Here is a 16,675-nt window from a genome sequence, read left to right as displayed (position 1 = left end):
TCTCACCCTGACTCAGAAAACCCAACATGACAATCAGAGTTATTGGCAACATCATCCTGATGCAGTTTTCAGTGTGAGTGCATGAAAACAGTTCAGACTCTCTGTGACACAAGAACTTAAAGTGTGAGGAGCAGTGATGCATCAAAGTCATGCAAATATAGTGAAGAAGGCAAACACACACCTGTTCATGTGAAACAGAAACAGCAGAGGTGAGGTGGAGCCTCTGACTTTGGGTTCATTCACAGACAAATGGCGTCCCCTGGTGGTAAACTGCATCAACGCTGACGTCATGATTTTTAATGAGCTTATTTTCACACTCAGTGTTTCAGGTGATCAATCGCTTGATGTTTCCCTCCAGGCTTCATAACAACATCACAACAGGTTTGAACTGAAGTAAATTATAATCCACTGTAGCCAATTTCTGATTCATCTGTTGAATCAGTCAAGTCAGGCAAATTTTATTCCTTAATATCAAAAATTCCAAATTTGCCTCAAGGGGTTTCACAATCTGCACAGCATACATCAGCCTCTGTCCTTAGACCTTTGATTCAAAGAAGGAAAAACTCCCAAAAAATCTGCTTTATGTCACACTCGTCAGCTCATTACCTGCTGCCACTCTCCCTCTCATCTGCTCACCTGCTCAGCCAGCACTCGTCACCATTCAACCACACCCACCTGTTCAATCACCCAACACACACCTGGGACTCATCACCAATCAGTACAAAAGTTAAGCAGCTCTCTTCCACTCACTCTTTGCCAGTTTGTTCGTGACCTTCATGCAAGACTCTCCAGCATTATTCTTTGGATTGCTTCCCCGGTATCGACCTCACCTGTCCCTCACCTTGCCTGTTCTCCACATCCCTGGTAATCACCTTCGCCTTGGGTCTCTGACTATGTCTCTAGCCTTACCCGGTCTGGATTCAAGATTCAGTGGAACTGTTTGCTGCTTGCTTCGCCAAACATTTCCTGGATCTGTTGTTCACTACGCATGGAGCACCAAGTGTGCCTCAGCTAAGACTCTCAGAGACTCCAGGTAGCGCTCCTCTTGGGTCCCAAACCAGCCGTTCCACTTTAATGGATAAAACAAGGAAGAAACCTCAGGAAGAGCAACAAAGGAGGGTCCCTCTCCCAGGACCACCAGAAATACCAGAGACGTCATGTGTACAGAACAGACCAAGAGAGTTAAATTACAGTGCAGACAATCAGGGTGACAAATTATATTCAGTGTAGATTGTAAACATATATGAAGAATGTGGATCTGGGAGGACATTAAGCAACTTGCAGGTATCAACAAACTGATAAAAGCTGACCCACATGACTGAGCTCCTCTCCACCATGGAGGCCTGGAAAGAGGACAGACTCACAGAGGGAGAGAGAGACAAGAGGACAGGCTGAAGCTCCTGGAGGATGAAGATCTGAATTTAATTAGAAACTGATGTGACACCACATGTGACAGGAGAGACAGTCAGATTAGAGGCTGTTGTCCAGGACAAAGCAAATCACAGTTGATGGAGATGGTTTTAATACAAGAGCCTCAAATGAGTTGAATTTAATATCAAGTTTGGAGGTTAAACTGAAAAAAGACTTGAAGAATAAAGCCACTCAATCATTCAATCAAGACTCACCTGCAGCCACAGTAAATAAGCACCAGCTCTCCACTTCGTGTTTGTTCAATTGTCTGTTCATCCATATTGTAACGACTGAGACTCCTGAAGAAATGCCAAAGTATGTTTCTGCTTTCTTCCCTTGCCTGCTTGCCTGCTTTCCTCATTCTTGATTTTCCTATGCGCTCAGATGCCTTGTCCTCACCTGTCTCTGTCCATGCCCTGTCAGTCCACATCCTTGGAAAGGATGTGAACCAACATTCGTCTGACCGACTCCCCCTCAAGTCCTCCTGAAGCTTGAAAACTCATTGACTCAAGTTACTCCTGTTCTCAGTCACAGTGAAAGACTTTGAACCATTCTGACCTCATGATGGAAAAGCAAGTGATACTGATGTAGGTGGAAAATGAACATAATGCGTTTTTAGTTTGAACAATAATTGTATCACAGTTCTTGAAACGGGGAAAAAAAATGCATGTATGAGTGTGAATGTGTAGTTTGTGCTTGGTGAGGTTACTGTCAGCTCTGTGTTCAGTGGTCTGTGTCAGAGTCTCTTCCTCTTCAGCAGCTGCAGTCGGTTCCTGCTGTAACAGCTCAGTGTCTCTGCAGTCTGACTGAGGGAGGTTTTTGTACAGCTACAAATCACTGTGTGAACACTCCACCACTGTGGTAACTCTGACAGTAATAAACTGCTGCATCTTCAGTCTGAACTCCACTGATGGTCAAAGTGAAGTCGGAGCTGCTTCCACTGCCACTAAACCGAGCTGGTGTTCCTGATTCTCGTGTGCTTGCAAGTTTAATTAGGAGCTTTGGAGGCTGTCCAGATTTCTGTTGATACCAGGACAACTCCTCATTGCCATCAGACCATCTGTAAACAGGTTTGCTGGTTTTACAGGTGAGAGTCACAGTGGATCCTGCAGTCGATGTCACTACTGGAGGCTGAGTCACAGTCACCTGACCGCTGCATCCTGCAGACAAAAACAAATCATTCATTGATCAGCAGAAAGAAATGAGAGAAAAGGCAGCACATCATGTTTGAAATGTTGCTGAGAGAATGAACCTGTGAAACAGCAGCAGGCCAGCGTCCAGATGAGGATGGTGATGAGAGTCATGGTGCTCGTGCTTTCTGCTGTGTTGACTGACAGATGTGAGTCCTGCAGTGTTGAACTCACAGGACTATAAACCTTCTCAGTTCACTGGAGGATCAGCTGACCATGCAAAGCCTCCTCTCTATGGAAATCATCTCTCTGCCCTCAACACACGTTGAATGTAGGTGTTAGAGCAGATTTTTATGCTTCTTCATTTAAAACTGTTAGTGTCAATACTGTTGAATGTTTGTGGCAATGAGTGATTATTTTCTAACAACTGTTTTGTTGTTGAATTTTAATTCTGCTTTTTTTCTCTCTGTGACACAAGAACGATGTTTCATTACTGCCATCTTCTCGTTTCACTCTCCATCTTTATCCATGAAAGGCTGATACTGTGTCATGTCCCGAGATCCATCTGTCCAGTCCATCATTCTTTGACAACGGGAAATCCATTTCCTCCCCTGCTCATTGTCACCACGCTCTAATATATTTCTAATGTTGTCCTCCACCTGCCCTATTGTCCATCACTGTGTCATCATAACTCGTCTCTCGTGTGTAAATTTCCTGCATGACATGAAAATATGCTCTACAGTCTCAGCCTCGTGACACTGATCGCAAAGGCCTGTTGGATTTTTTTCCCATGATGAAAAGTGTGCTGTTAAGGTTGCTTTTGGCCAACTCTCAGTCTGCTTAGTGTGACTTGTTCCTTCCTCTTGTGTACTTCTTGTTATACTCACTCTGTTTTGTATTGCATGTAGATGTCTCCCTTTTGCTGCATTGTCTTGTTCTCTTGTTGAATCCTACTTTGTAACTGGGCACAGCAACCGCAGACCGTGTTGCGTTTGTTTGAGGATCCTTTGATCCATCTGTAAAAATCTGAACCCATAATTTATATTTCTGGTCTGTGTAACTATAATATTCAACAATGAAATCGGATTACTGTGCTGAATCCTGAGCAGTTCAAGGTCAACACAAGGGTTTTCTGATATCCAGACAGGTCGAACTGGCCACACAACAGTATCGTCAATCTTCTGATCATACACTCCCCCATCTCTTGCAACTTGATTTCCCGTCGAGCTGAAACTTTCTTTGTATGTTGTGTCCTTCTCGAAACATATCTGCAGCATCTGTTTTGCAGGATGGCTCTCTGCATGTCCTCTCCCTCTGTCTCCTGTCTGTCTGTCTGGTGTGTGTTTCCCTGCAGGGTGTGGCTGACAGGTTGGGCTCGGCCTCCTCCTCCCCTGAACACAGCTGCACTTAATCATTCAACAAAGACTCACCTGCAGCCACAGTGAATAAACACCAGCTCTCCACTTACTGAATTGTCTGTTAATCCACGAGGAAGTAACTGAGACTCCAGAACAAACGGCCAAGTGTATATCAGCTTTCCTCCCTTTCCTGCTTGTCTGCCGTCCAGATTCTTGCTTTCCTTTGTGTTCAGGTGTGTTGCCCGGACTTGTCTCCGTCATGACCTGTCAGTCTGCATTCTTGGAAAGGACTGGATCTACATTTATCTTGTCGACTCCCCCTAGACTCCTCCTCAAGCTTGGAAACTCAATCAGTTTGCTCCTGTTCTCAGTCACAATAAAAGACTTTAAATCTTTCTGACCTCATGATGGAAATGCAAGTGATACTGATGTATGTGGAAAATGAACATAAAGGGGTTTTGGTTATAACAATGATAGTATCACAATTTTTGAAATGGGAAAAAATGTAAGAGTGTGAATGTGTAGTTTGTGCTTGGTGAGGTTACTGTCAGCTCTGTGTTCAGTGGTCTGTGTCAGAGTCTCTTCCTCTGCAGCAGCTGCAGTCGGTTCCTGCTGTAACAGCTCAGTGTCTCTGCAGTCTGACTGAGGGAGGTTTTTGTACAGCTACAAATCACTGTGTGAACACAGGAGCACTGTCTATAATGTGGAAACTCTGACAGTAATAAACTGCTGCATCTTCAGTCTGAACTCCACTGATGGTCAAAGTGAAGTCGGAGCTGCTTCCACTGCCACTAAACCGAGCTGGTGTTCCTGAATGTCGTGTGCTTACAAGTGCTATGAGGAGCTTTGGAGGCTGTCCAGATTTCTGTTGATACCAGTACAAAGCCTCACTTCCATCATCATATCTGAAAACAGGTGTGCTGGTTTTACAGGTGACAGTGACAGTGGATCTTGCAGTCGATGTCACTACTGGAGGCTGAGTCACAGTCACCTGACCGCTGCATCCTGCAGACAAAAACAAATCATTCATTGATCAGCAGAAAGAAATGAGAGAAAAGGCAGCACATCATGTTTGAAATGTTGCTGAGAGAGTGAACCTGTGAAACAGCAGCAGGCCAGTGTCCAGATGAGGATGGTGATGAGAGTCATGGTGCTCGTGCTTTCTGCTGTGTTGACTGACAGATGTGAGTCCTGCAGTGTTGAACTCACAGGACTATAAACCTTCTCAGTTCACTGGAGGATCAGCTGACCATGCAAAGCCTCCTCTCTATGGAAATCATCTCTCTGCTCTCAACACACTCAAGGCAACGTGGGACACAAAATCAGGAGAAATACTGTTTGGATTGACACCATCTATGATCTTAATGGAACACAAGGAAATATTTATATTACAAGTGCAGTTGAGGATTTAAGGAGAAGTTTGTGTCCACTGTGGTTGGTATGATGTGTCTGTTTGTCTGCCTTTCATTTACTGACAGGGTTCACTGCAGATAAATAATGTAATGCACTTCTGCTTATTATGAGTTTGGAAATGATCAAATTTAAAAAGCATCATGTTCATTAAACCAAGTATCACCTGTTAGAAAACTGTGAAAAAAAATGACTTTATTACAAGAAGACTGTCATCATTTGTCTGTCTGGTGCAGAAAACTAAAGAAAAATGAAAGAAATAACCTTCATTTATACAATAATTTCAGTCCATAACACTTAAAATGCTTTGCAGATTCAGAAACATGTCATTTTATTTTCATCAGAGACTTTTTTCAGTGTATAGATGCTTGTTGACAGTGCAGGAGGTTTTTGTACGGCCACTTCATCAGTTTGTATCACTGTGGTACACTTTTGGTGGAGGAACCAAACTCATCATTGACTGTAAGTATCACAGATTTATCATTTCTACAACATGAAAGATCAACTTTAATTGTGTAAAATGAACTAATTATAACAGAAATGATTGAAGTAGTTTGAAATATTGTGTATACTTATTGTTATTTATCAAGCTTGGCTGAAATCGCAATTTTGCTTTCACTGTGCAAAGATTCACTTTATTATCGTGTTTCTGATAATATTAAGGTTAAATAAATGCCAAATAAGTTACATTTTGTCATATTTTATTTTCAATTGACTTTTTATTAGACAAAATGTGCTTGTGGAATTGGTCTGAGGAAAAGTTTAATGCTAAAAAAAAAAGAATGACACCAAATTTCTTATTTTTTACATTCCAACTGTTATTAAAATGAAATGAAATCTGTTTATAAAACAAAAAAGTCAGTTTATATGTTCATGCAGTCCAGCTGTAGTTTGTGTTCACAGTTCGTTAGTTTAAAGTGGTGAAAAGGAAGTGAAACAGACAGATGACAAAGTCTTTAACTGGATACAGACATTACATTTTGACAAACAAGAAAATCATTGAAGGCATGAATTATTTACTGTCAAACATTATAAATTAGACATGAAGATTTAATTTCTTCATCATTATTCTCAATATTTCTTTATATTTACACTCACAGCTCGTCCACAGTCGTGTTAACCTCTGTCATGTGTGGTCAGTGTGTCGTGTTCAGCTGTGTGTCCTACAGTGGGAGTTAATCTGCTCCTGGTGTGTCTCTGCTCTCCCCTCCAGCTGGCTCCACGGTCAGGCCCTCGGTCTCTCTGCTTCCCCCCTCCTCTGAGCAGCTCTCCGGGGGCTCGGCCACGCTGGCCTGCCTGCTGAGCGGCTACTCTCCTGAGGGAGCCGTGGTGAGCTGGGAGGTGGACGGCACGCAGGTGACAGAGGGGGTCCTGAGCAGCTCCGAGGAGGAGAAGAGCGGACGCTACAGCAGCAGCAGCACCCTGAGCCTGAGCAAGGAGCGCTGGATGCAAGGAGAGCTGTACTCCTGCAAGGTCCTCCATAAGGGCCACAGCCAGACCCAGTCCCTCCACAGGAGCCAGTGTCAGGCCTAGAGGGGCTGGCCCAAGCCCAGGACAGGAGCTCTGTGTGTGTGTGTTGGGGGGCAGCAGGAGGAACACACCTGCTGCTCTCATCAATATGACTTTTAATGTTTGCAGAGGAAACTAAAGCTTTGTGTGACAGAGAACAACACTGCTGTAAAGTGTTGGACAACAACAACTTAGAGAGAAATGTGTGTAGCTCAGCAGCTGGATGTGAGTGTGCTTCATAACTGTCATGTTGATGGTTGATGTTTGTGCTAATAAAGCTTGAAGTGATGAACAACTTAATGAAGTGTTTGGTCTTTTATCTCTTGAAGAGCAGCAAGAAATTAAATGCTTTTAGAACTTCAGCTGATTCCCTCTTGGACCTGTCCCCCCTGGCCTGACCGTCTGCTCAAATGATTGGATCTCTCACATTTGTCTGTGTTACTCTGTTGGAAAGATCATAAAACTCATTAAACTCTTCATCATCTCCCACCTCTTTCTCTGAGTCACAGTGTTTGGGTCCGTTTCATGACAAAAACCTCATAAATTCAGTGATTGTACAGGTTCAACAAACAAAATGCAACTTGTGCGTCTCTGAGCTTTAGTGGTGATGTTCAGCTGATTTTTGTACCTTTGGATGGAGCCAGGCTCGATGGTTACCAAGACTCCAGTCATTAGATGTTGGTGATCATGACAATGTTAGTTTCACAGTTGCTGACATGAAATAACAATAAAACTATGTCAAAATATAAATCACACAAATGTATGAGTGTGATTGTGTAGTTTGTGCTTGGTGAGGTTACTGTCAGCTCTGTGTTCAGTGGTCTGTGTCAGAGTCTCTTCCTCTTCAGCAGCTGCAGTCGGTTCCTGTTGTAACAGCTCAGTGTCTCTGCAGTCTGACTGAGGGAGGTTTTTGTACAGCTACAAATCACTGTGTGAACAGAGGAGCACTGTTTATATAGTGGAAACTCTGACAGTAATAAACTGCTGCATCTTCAGTCTGAACTCCACTGATGGTCAAAGTGAAGTCGGAGCTGCTTCCACTGCCACTAAACTGAGCTGGTGTTCCTGAAACTTGTGTGCTTGCAAATTTTATTAGGAGCTTTGGAGGCTGTCCAGATTTCTGTTGATACCAGAACAGAAAGTCTCCATCACTGTTGCTAAAAACAGGTTCACTGGTTTTACAGGTGACAGTGACAGTGGATCCTGCAGTCGATGTCACTACTGGAGGCTGAGTCACAGTCACCTGACCGCTGCATCCTGCAGACAAAAACAAATCATTCATTGATCAGCGGAAAGAAATGAGAGAAAAGGCAGCACATCATGTTTGAAATGTTGCTGAGAGAATGAACCTGTGAAACAGCAGCAGGCCAGCGTCCAGATGAGGATGGTGATGAGAGTCATGGTGCTCGTGCTTTCTGCTGTGTTGACTGACAGATGTGAGTCCTGCAGTGTTGAACTCACAGGACTATAAACCTTCTCAGTTCACTGGAGGATCAGCTGACCATGCAAAGCCTCCTCTCTATGGAAATCATCTCTCTGCTCTCAACACACTCAAGGCAACGTGGATTTGAATTATTTGAATGTAGATGTAGAAGCAGATTTTTATGCTTCTTTATTTAAAACTGTTAGTGTCAATACTGTTGCATGTTTGTGGCAATGAGTGATTATTTTCTAACAACTGTTTTGTTGTTTAAATTTAATTCTGCGTATTTAACTTAAAGCAACATTTTAGAAACTGTCTGTGAGTTTGTTTCAGTTTTATTTAGATTCATTGTGGTTCTGCTTGATGACTCTTGTGTTCACTGGACCAGTTATCCTCATCATCAGTCTCTTCATCAACCCTCTGCACCTGCAGCAGGCCGATTCACTTCAGTCAAACTGAAGGAGGTTTTTGTACGGCTCTGAATCACTGTGTGGACACTCCACCATGGAAGCCAAGACAGTAGTAATCTCCAGCATCTTCAGCCTGAACACCACTGATGGTCAGAGTGTAGTGAGAACCAGATCTACTGCCACTGAATTGAGACGGAGTTCCTGAGAATTGTTCTGAGGCTCTGTATATAAGAAGTTTGGGAGCCTGTCCAGGTTTCTGAAGGTACCAACTGAGATCATCACCAACATCTGAACTCCCTGTGGCGCTGATGGTCACAGTCCCTCCAAGACTAGCAGACTTGAATTTGTCAGTCTGAGTCAGAAAATTATTGCAGAAGACTCTGAAGTGAGTCTCATCCTCCTTTCCACCATGGACCCCACTGATTCCACCCTCCCACCCATCACAGAGGCACACCTACTGATCAGCTTATCCGGCCTGTTACTGTCTCTAACAGCCATACTGTTCCCCCAACAGACAGCACCACAGAGGAGAACACTGGCAACCACAGACTGGTAAAAAAAAATGTGCAGCATTTCATTACATACGTCAAAGGACTTGAGTTTCTTTAGAAAGAAAAGTCTGTTCTGCCCTTTTTTGTACAGTGCACTCGAGTGTATGGAGCAGTCCAGTTTGCTGTCGAGGTGCACTCCTAGATATCTGCACGAGTGAACAACCTCAATGACCTGTCCATCAATTGTGACAGGCAGACGGGGGAGATTCTTCCTGCCGAAGTCCACAATCATCTCCTTGGTCTTTGATGTTTTCTGAATGAGAACATTCCTCTTACTCCAGTCAGTGGATGCAGTGATGAGTCTCCTGTATTCCCCTTCATCCTCTCCTTTCACACATACCACAACTGCTGTATGATCAGAATATTTCTGAATGTGACACAATGCAGACTTTAGGCAAAGTCAGCAGTGTGCAGGTTAAAGAGGAATGGGGATAACACCTGTAGTATCTGCTCTTCTGCAGGAAACTCTTACGTCCTGGGCTTGAGGAGTCTTTCCACTCATATATAATGTAAACCTTTAACATAAACGTTGAGAGGCCATGACCGTATTAGGCCCTCTCTTATTTTGCAGTATATGCTCTGCCATAACCATATTAGGTCTTCTTCAACCCTTCTGTGTTAGTTGTATGAACACAACTCCCCTATATAATTCAAGTCTGAGATGCTGTATGTGTGTGTTGATTCTATTGGCTGAAACCACCCAGACATAGCATGCTGTCTGAGATGCTGTACTTGCTTTAATAAACCTTTTTATATATGAACAAGACAGTATCGGCGGAGAACTTCTTCATCATCTTCACTTCATCGCTGCATCATTTATACACAACACACCGTTCCCTGCGGGGCCCCAATGTTGCTCACCAAAGTCCTGAAGACACTATCACCCAGTCAAACATGCTGTGGTCGCTCTGTCAAATAGTTGTGAATCCAGGTGATGAGAATAGGATCCACTCCCATCTTCTCAAGCTTACCCCTCAGGATCAGAGGTTGGATGGTATGAAAAGTGCTCGAGAAGTCAAAAAACATCAGCCTCACATACCCACCAGGCCCATCCAAAAATGAAAGAGTCTGATGTAGCATGTACAGGACTGCATCATCCACTCCCATGTTCTCCTGATAGGCGAACTGCAATGGGTCAAGCAACTGCTGTAACTGTGGTCTAAGTAGCTGGAGTAACAGCCTCTCGAAGGTCTTCATAATGACGGATGTGAGGGCCACTGGTCTGTAGTCCTTAACCCCTGCTGGCCTCCCTACTGTAGGAACTGGCACAAGGCAAGATGTTTTCCACCGGACAGGAACCTGCCCAGTTTGAAGACTCCAGTTAAAAATGTTATGCAGAGGCACAGCCAACTCAGATGCACACTCTTTGAGAAGCTTATATGTGAAACTCCACCAGGACCCACTGACTTAGCAGGACGCAGCCTCCTCAGCTCAGCACGCAGCTCATGCTGATTTTCTAACCTCTGGACCGAGCCAGACTAGTTGTTTAACTCTGCTTCCAGTCTTATGACATTTTTAAGCACCAAGAAGCCTGAATGCTAAGCTAAACTAATGCTAAGCTAAACTAATGCTAAGCTAAACTAACAGACCACTGACTGTAGCTTCATATTTAACAGACTGTGGTGATCCACAGTTTTCCCTCCTTTTTCCCTCTCGTGTCTTGTGTTTGTCCTCTCCCTCTGTCTCCTTTCTGTCTGTCTGGTGTGAGTGTGTTTCCCTGCAGGGTGTGGCTGACAGGTTGGGCTCGGCCTCCTCCTCCCCTGAACGCAGCTGCACTCAATCATTCAATCAAGACTCACCTGCAGCCACGCTAGCTGTGTCCCAATTCAGGGGCTGCATCCTTCGGAGGATGGATTTGAAGGCCGCTTACGTCATAACGCTGCGCGAAGGCTGTCCCAATTCGTCCAAATTCGAAGGATCCTCCAAATGCAGCCGACAAATGCGTCCTCCTTTTCCCTGTATTTGGAGGATGCGTCGCTACTATCCTTCACGGCCTCCCATATCCCAAGATGCTTTGCGCACCGATTGTTTTTTTTAATAATGGCGACCTGTTGATATGAGGAGCTCAGTTAACAGTTAGCCTTATTAAAACTCTTCACTTACAAATGTTACAAGCTCGCATGTCAACTAATATCTTATTTTGGGTGAATACTCGATTGTGATTGGCTGCAGGGTCTCCGTTAAAAAGTGTTGTAGCACAACTATAAAAAAGTTCCGGTCAAATAGCCTGATTGTTCTAAATTTTTGCGCTGGCTCAAACGCTAGTTGGTAACCATGGCAACAGAAACTCAGAACATACGTTATTTCACAGTTTATTTATCACAGCGGCAAGACAGTAGACAACATGAGTGATTTTATAGTTTCCTTTAACCACATTTAATGATCAGAGTGAATGGTGGATAATATTTCTTGCAATAAAAATGATTTAGGAAACTATCTGTGGACTTCGAGTCTTTGAAACAAAATTTGGCATCATCCTCTGGACACACACAAGCGGTAAGAGGTGCACTTACCCTCTGAAATGATACTTTGTATCACGTAACATAACATTAAGCAATCATGTCACTTCCCTCCACTGATTAGATCTAATATAACAGTTGCGCCGACCGAGCTGCAGGTTCTGTGGCCAGAGCCGGTTACCTTGGCAACGCGTCACAACGAGCGATATTAAATAGTCCACTCAGTCGATTTTAACGGTAAAAAAAACAAGATTAACGTATTAATAATTGACTTAATATTATTTCTTTCGTAAGTGACCATGGTATAAGCGGGATAATGCCCTTCGAGGTGTCCATTTTCAGAAATGAATGGACGACGCGGAGGCGTGAACCGTCCGACGCGAAGCTGTGAAGATATTCACATCAGGTGAATTTGTAAGTTGTATAATAGGCTACATTTCGCGCCTCTTACAAGCGATGGGAGCTGTACGGGCGCATCTCTGCACCCCGTACGTGTGTTTTTCCCAGGTTAGGAGGGAAGAAGTTATGACGTCGTGACGCAATCACGAAATGCTCCGAAGGCTAGACCGTCCCATTTAACGATAGTTGATGCGGCCGACGGAGGATCCTCCGAAGGACCCAGCCTCCGGAGACCGCGTAGGCTGGGTCCTCCGAAGGATGCAGCCCCTGAATTGGGACACACCTAATGAATGGGCACCAGCTCTGCACTCACTGACTGGTCTGTGAATCCGTGTGGTAATGAATGACACTCCTAAAGAAATGCCAAAGCATATTTCAGCTTTCTTCCCTCACTTGCTTGTCTGCCATCCTGACTCTTGATTTTCCTACGTGCTCAGGTGCGTTGCCCTCACCTGTCTCCGTAAAGGAAACACAAGTGATACTGATGTACATGGAAAATGAACATCATGGGTTGGCGGTTATAACAATGATAGTTTCACAGTTTTTGAAATTGGAAAAACGTGTGAGTGTGAATGTGTAGTTTGTGCTTGGTGAGGTTACTGTCAGCTCTGTGTTCAGTGGTCTGTGTCAGAGTCTCTTCCTCTTCAGCAGCTGCAGTCGGTTCCTGCTGTAACAGCTCAGTGTCTCTGCAGTCTGACTGAGGGAGGTTTTTGTACAGCTACAAATCACTGTGTGAACACCAAGGCACTGTTTATAACGTGGAAACTCTGACAGTAATAAACTGCTGCATCTTCAGTCTGAACTCCACTGATGGTCAAAGTGAAGTCGGAGCTGCTTCCACTGCCACTAAACCGAGCTGGTGTTCCTGAATGTGGTGTCCTTGCATATTTTATTAGGAGCTTTGGAGGCTGTCCAGGTTTCTGTTGATACCAGTGCAGATAGTCTCCATAACTGTCTCTGTAAACAGGTTTGCTGGTTTTACAGGTGACAGTGACAGTGGATCCTGCAGTCGATGTCACTACTGGAGGCTGAGTCACAGTCACCTGACCGCTGCATCCTGCAGACAGAAACAAATCATTCATTGATCAGCAGAAAGAAATGAGAGAAAAGGCAGCACATCATGTTTGAAATGTTGCTGAGAGAATGAACCTGTGAAACAGCAGCAGGCCAGCGTCCAGATGAGGATGGTGATGAGAGTCATGGTGCTCGTGCTTTCTGCTGTGTCGACTGACAGATGTGAGTCCTGCAGTGTTGAACTCACAGGACTATAAACCTTCTCAGTTCACTGGAGGATCAGCTGACCATGCAAAGCCTCCTCTCTATGGAAATCATGTCTCTGCTCTCAACACGCTCAAGGCAACGTGGGACACAAAATCAGGAGAAATACTGTTTGGATTGACACCATCTATGATCTTAATGGAACACAAGGAAATATTTATATTACAAGTGCAGTTGAGGATTTAAGGAGAAGTTTGTGTCCACTGTGGTTGGTATGATGTGTCTGTTTGTCTGCCTTTCATTTACTGACAGGGTTCACTGCAGATAAATAATGTTATTCACTTCTGTTAATCAAGATTTTGTAAAAAATCAGAGTTAAAAAGCATCATGTTCGTTTAACAAAGTATCAACTGATAGAAAACTGTGAAAAAAAATGACTTTATTCCAAGAAGACTGTCATCGTTTGTCTGTCAGGTGCAGAAAACTAAAGAAAAATGAAAGAAATAACCTTCATTTATACAATAATTTCAATCCAGATCACTTAAAATGCTTTGCAGATTCAGAAACATGTCATTTTATTTTCATCAGAGACTTTTTTCAGTGTATAGATGCTTGTTGACAGTGCAGGAGGTTTTTGTACGGCCACTTCATCAGTTTGTATCACTGTGGTGGACTTTTGGTGGAGGAACCAAACTCATCATTGACTGTAAGTATCACAGATTTATCATTTCTACAACATGAAAGATCAAACTTAATTGTGGAAAATGAGCTAATTATATAAGAAATTACTGAAAGAGTTTGAAAAGTGTATATTTATTGTTATTTATCAAACTTGGTTGAAATCGCAATTTGGCTTTCACTGTGCAAAGATTCACTTTATTATTGTGTTTCTGATAATATTAAGGTTAAATAAATGCCAAATAAGTTACATTTTGTCATATTTTATTTTCAATTGACTTTTTATTAGACAAAATGCGCTTGTGGAATTGGTCTGAGGAAAAGTTTAATGCTAAAAAATGACACCAAATTTCTTATTTTTTACATTCAAACTGTTATTAGAATGAAATGTAATCTGTTTATAAAATAAAAAAGTCAGTTTATATGTTCATGCAGTCCAGCTGTAGTTTGTGTTCACAGTTCGTTAGTTTAAAGTGGTGAAAAGGAAGTGAAACAGACAGATGACAAAGTCTTTAACTGGATACAGACATTACATTTTGACAAACAAGAAAATCATTGAAGGCATGAATTATTTACTGTCAAACATTATAAATTAGACATGAAGATTTAATTTCTTCATCATTATTCTCAATATTTCTTTATATTTACACTCACAGCTCGTCCACAGTCGTGTTAACCTCTGTCATGTGTGGTCAGTGTGTCGTGTTCAGCTGTGTGTCCTACAGTGGGAGTTAATCTGCTCCTGGTGTGTCTCTGCTCTCCCCTCCAGCTGGCTCCACGGTCAGGCCCTCGGTCTCTCTGCTTCCCCCCTCCTCTGAGCAGCTCTCCGGGGGCTCGGCCACGCTGGCCTGCCTGCTGAGCGGCTACTCTCCTGAGGGAGCCGTGGTGAGCTGGGAGGTGGACGGCACGCAGGTGACAGAGGGGGTCCTGAGCAGCTCCGAGGAGGAGAAGAGCGGACGCTACAGCAGCAGCAGCACCCTGAGCCTGAGCAAGGAGCGCTGGATGCAAGGAGAGCTGTACTCCTGCAAGGTCCTCCATAAGGGCCACAGCCAGACCCAGTCCCTCCACAGGAGCCAGTGTCAGGCCTAGAGGGGCTGGCCGGAGCCCAGGACAGGAGCTCTGTGTGTGTGTGTGTGTGTGTGTCGGGGGCAGCAGGAGGAACACACCTGCTGCTCTCATCAATATGACTTTTAATGTTTGCAGAGGAAACTAAAGCTTTGTGTGACAGAGAACAACACTGCTGTAAAGTGTTGGACAACAACAACTTAGAGAGAAATGTGTGTAGCTCAGCAGCTGGATGTGAGTGTGCTTCATAACTGTCATGTTGATGGTTGATGTTTGTGCTAATAAAGCTTGAAGTGATGAACAACTTGATGAAGTGTTTGGTCTTTTATCTCATGAAGAGCAGCAAGAAATTAAATGCTTTTATAACTTCAGCTGATTCCCTCTTGGACCTGTCCCCCCTGGCCTGACCGTCTGCTCAAATGATTGGATCTCTGACATTTGTCTGTGTTACTCTGTTGGAAAGATCATTAAACTCATTAAACTCTTCATCATCTCCCACCTCTTTCTCTGAGTCACAGTGTTTGGGTCTGTTTCTTCACACGAAAGTAATAAATTCAATGATTGTACAGGTTCAACAAACAAAATGCAACATGTGCGTCTCTGAGCTTTAGTGGTGATGTTCAGCTGATTTTTGTACCTTTGGATGGAGCCAGGCTCGATGGTTACCAAGACTCCAGTCATCAGATGTTGGTGATCATAACAATGTTAGTTTCACAGTTGCTGACATGAAATAACAATAAAACTATGTAAAAATATAAATCACACAAATATATGAGTGTGAATGTGTAGTTTGTGCTTGGTGAGGTTACTGTCAGCTCTGTGTTCAGTGGTCTGTGTCAGAGTCTCTTCCTCTTCAGCAGCTGCAGTCGGTTCCTGCTGTAACAGCTCAGTGTCTCTGCAGTCTGACTGAGGGAGGTTTTTGTACAGCTACAAATCACTGTGTGCACACTCCACCACTGTGGTAACTCTGACAGTAATAAACTGCTGCATCGTCAGTCTGAACTCCACTGATGGTCAAAGTGAAGTCAGAGCTGCTTCCACTGCCACTAAACCGAGCTGGTGTTCCTGAAACTCGTGTGCTTACAAGTTTTATTAGGAGCTTTGGAGGCTGTCCAGATTTAAGTTGATACCAGAACATACCCTCTTTACCATCAGACCATCTGTAAACAGGTGTGCTGGTTTTGCAAGTGACAGTGACAGTGGATCCTGCAGTCGATGTCACTACTGGAGGCTGAGTCACAGTCACCTGACCGCTGCATCCTGCAGACAAAAACAAATCATTCATTGATCAGCAGAAAGAAATGAGAGAAACGGCAGCACATCATGTTTGAAATGTTGCTGAGAGAATGAACCTGTGAAACAGCAGCAGGCCAGCGTCCAGATGAGGATGGTGATGAGAGTCATGGTGCTCGTGCTTTCTGCTGGCATGCCGTATCCAGGCTTGGCATGCCTCCACACCTGTGCCCCACAGGCTCGTTCCATGGCTTGCACGAGATTTACCCTGGTATAAGGTTGCCATTTATATACCTTTCACTGCCATGAGGAGAAGAATTCTTCAATGGGGTTCAGGAAAGGGGAGTACGGTGGAAGGAAAAGATTGATAAAACCTTGGTTCATATTGAACCACTCTCTAACCTGGAGGGCTCTGTGAAAAC

The 16,675-nt window shown here is 43.8% G+C and overlaps 1 gene segment (V, D, J or C); it reads right to left on the bottom strand.

Moving 5' to 3' along the window:
• Positions 1-12,784: 12,784 nt before the first annotated feature.
• LOC143331899 (immunoglobulin kappa variable 4-1-like) lies at positions 12,785-16,448 on the bottom strand. The segment is given in 2 exon segments: positions 12,785-13,057; positions 16,398-16,448. Coding segments are annotated over 2 exon segments (324 nt in total).
• Between the last annotated feature and the right edge of the window lie 227 nt (positions 16,449-16,675).

This window comes from Chaetodon auriga, chromosome 14 (genome assembly GCF_051107435.1).
Source record: "Chaetodon auriga isolate fChaAug3 chromosome 14, fChaAug3.hap1, whole genome shotgun sequence".
In the NCBI taxonomy this organism is placed as follows: domain Eukaryota; kingdom Metazoa; phylum Chordata; class Actinopteri; order Chaetodontiformes; family Chaetodontidae; genus Chaetodon; species Chaetodon auriga.
The sequence above is the reverse complement of the archived record's forward strand: the minus strand, read 5'-3'. Positions and strand labels throughout refer to the sequence as shown.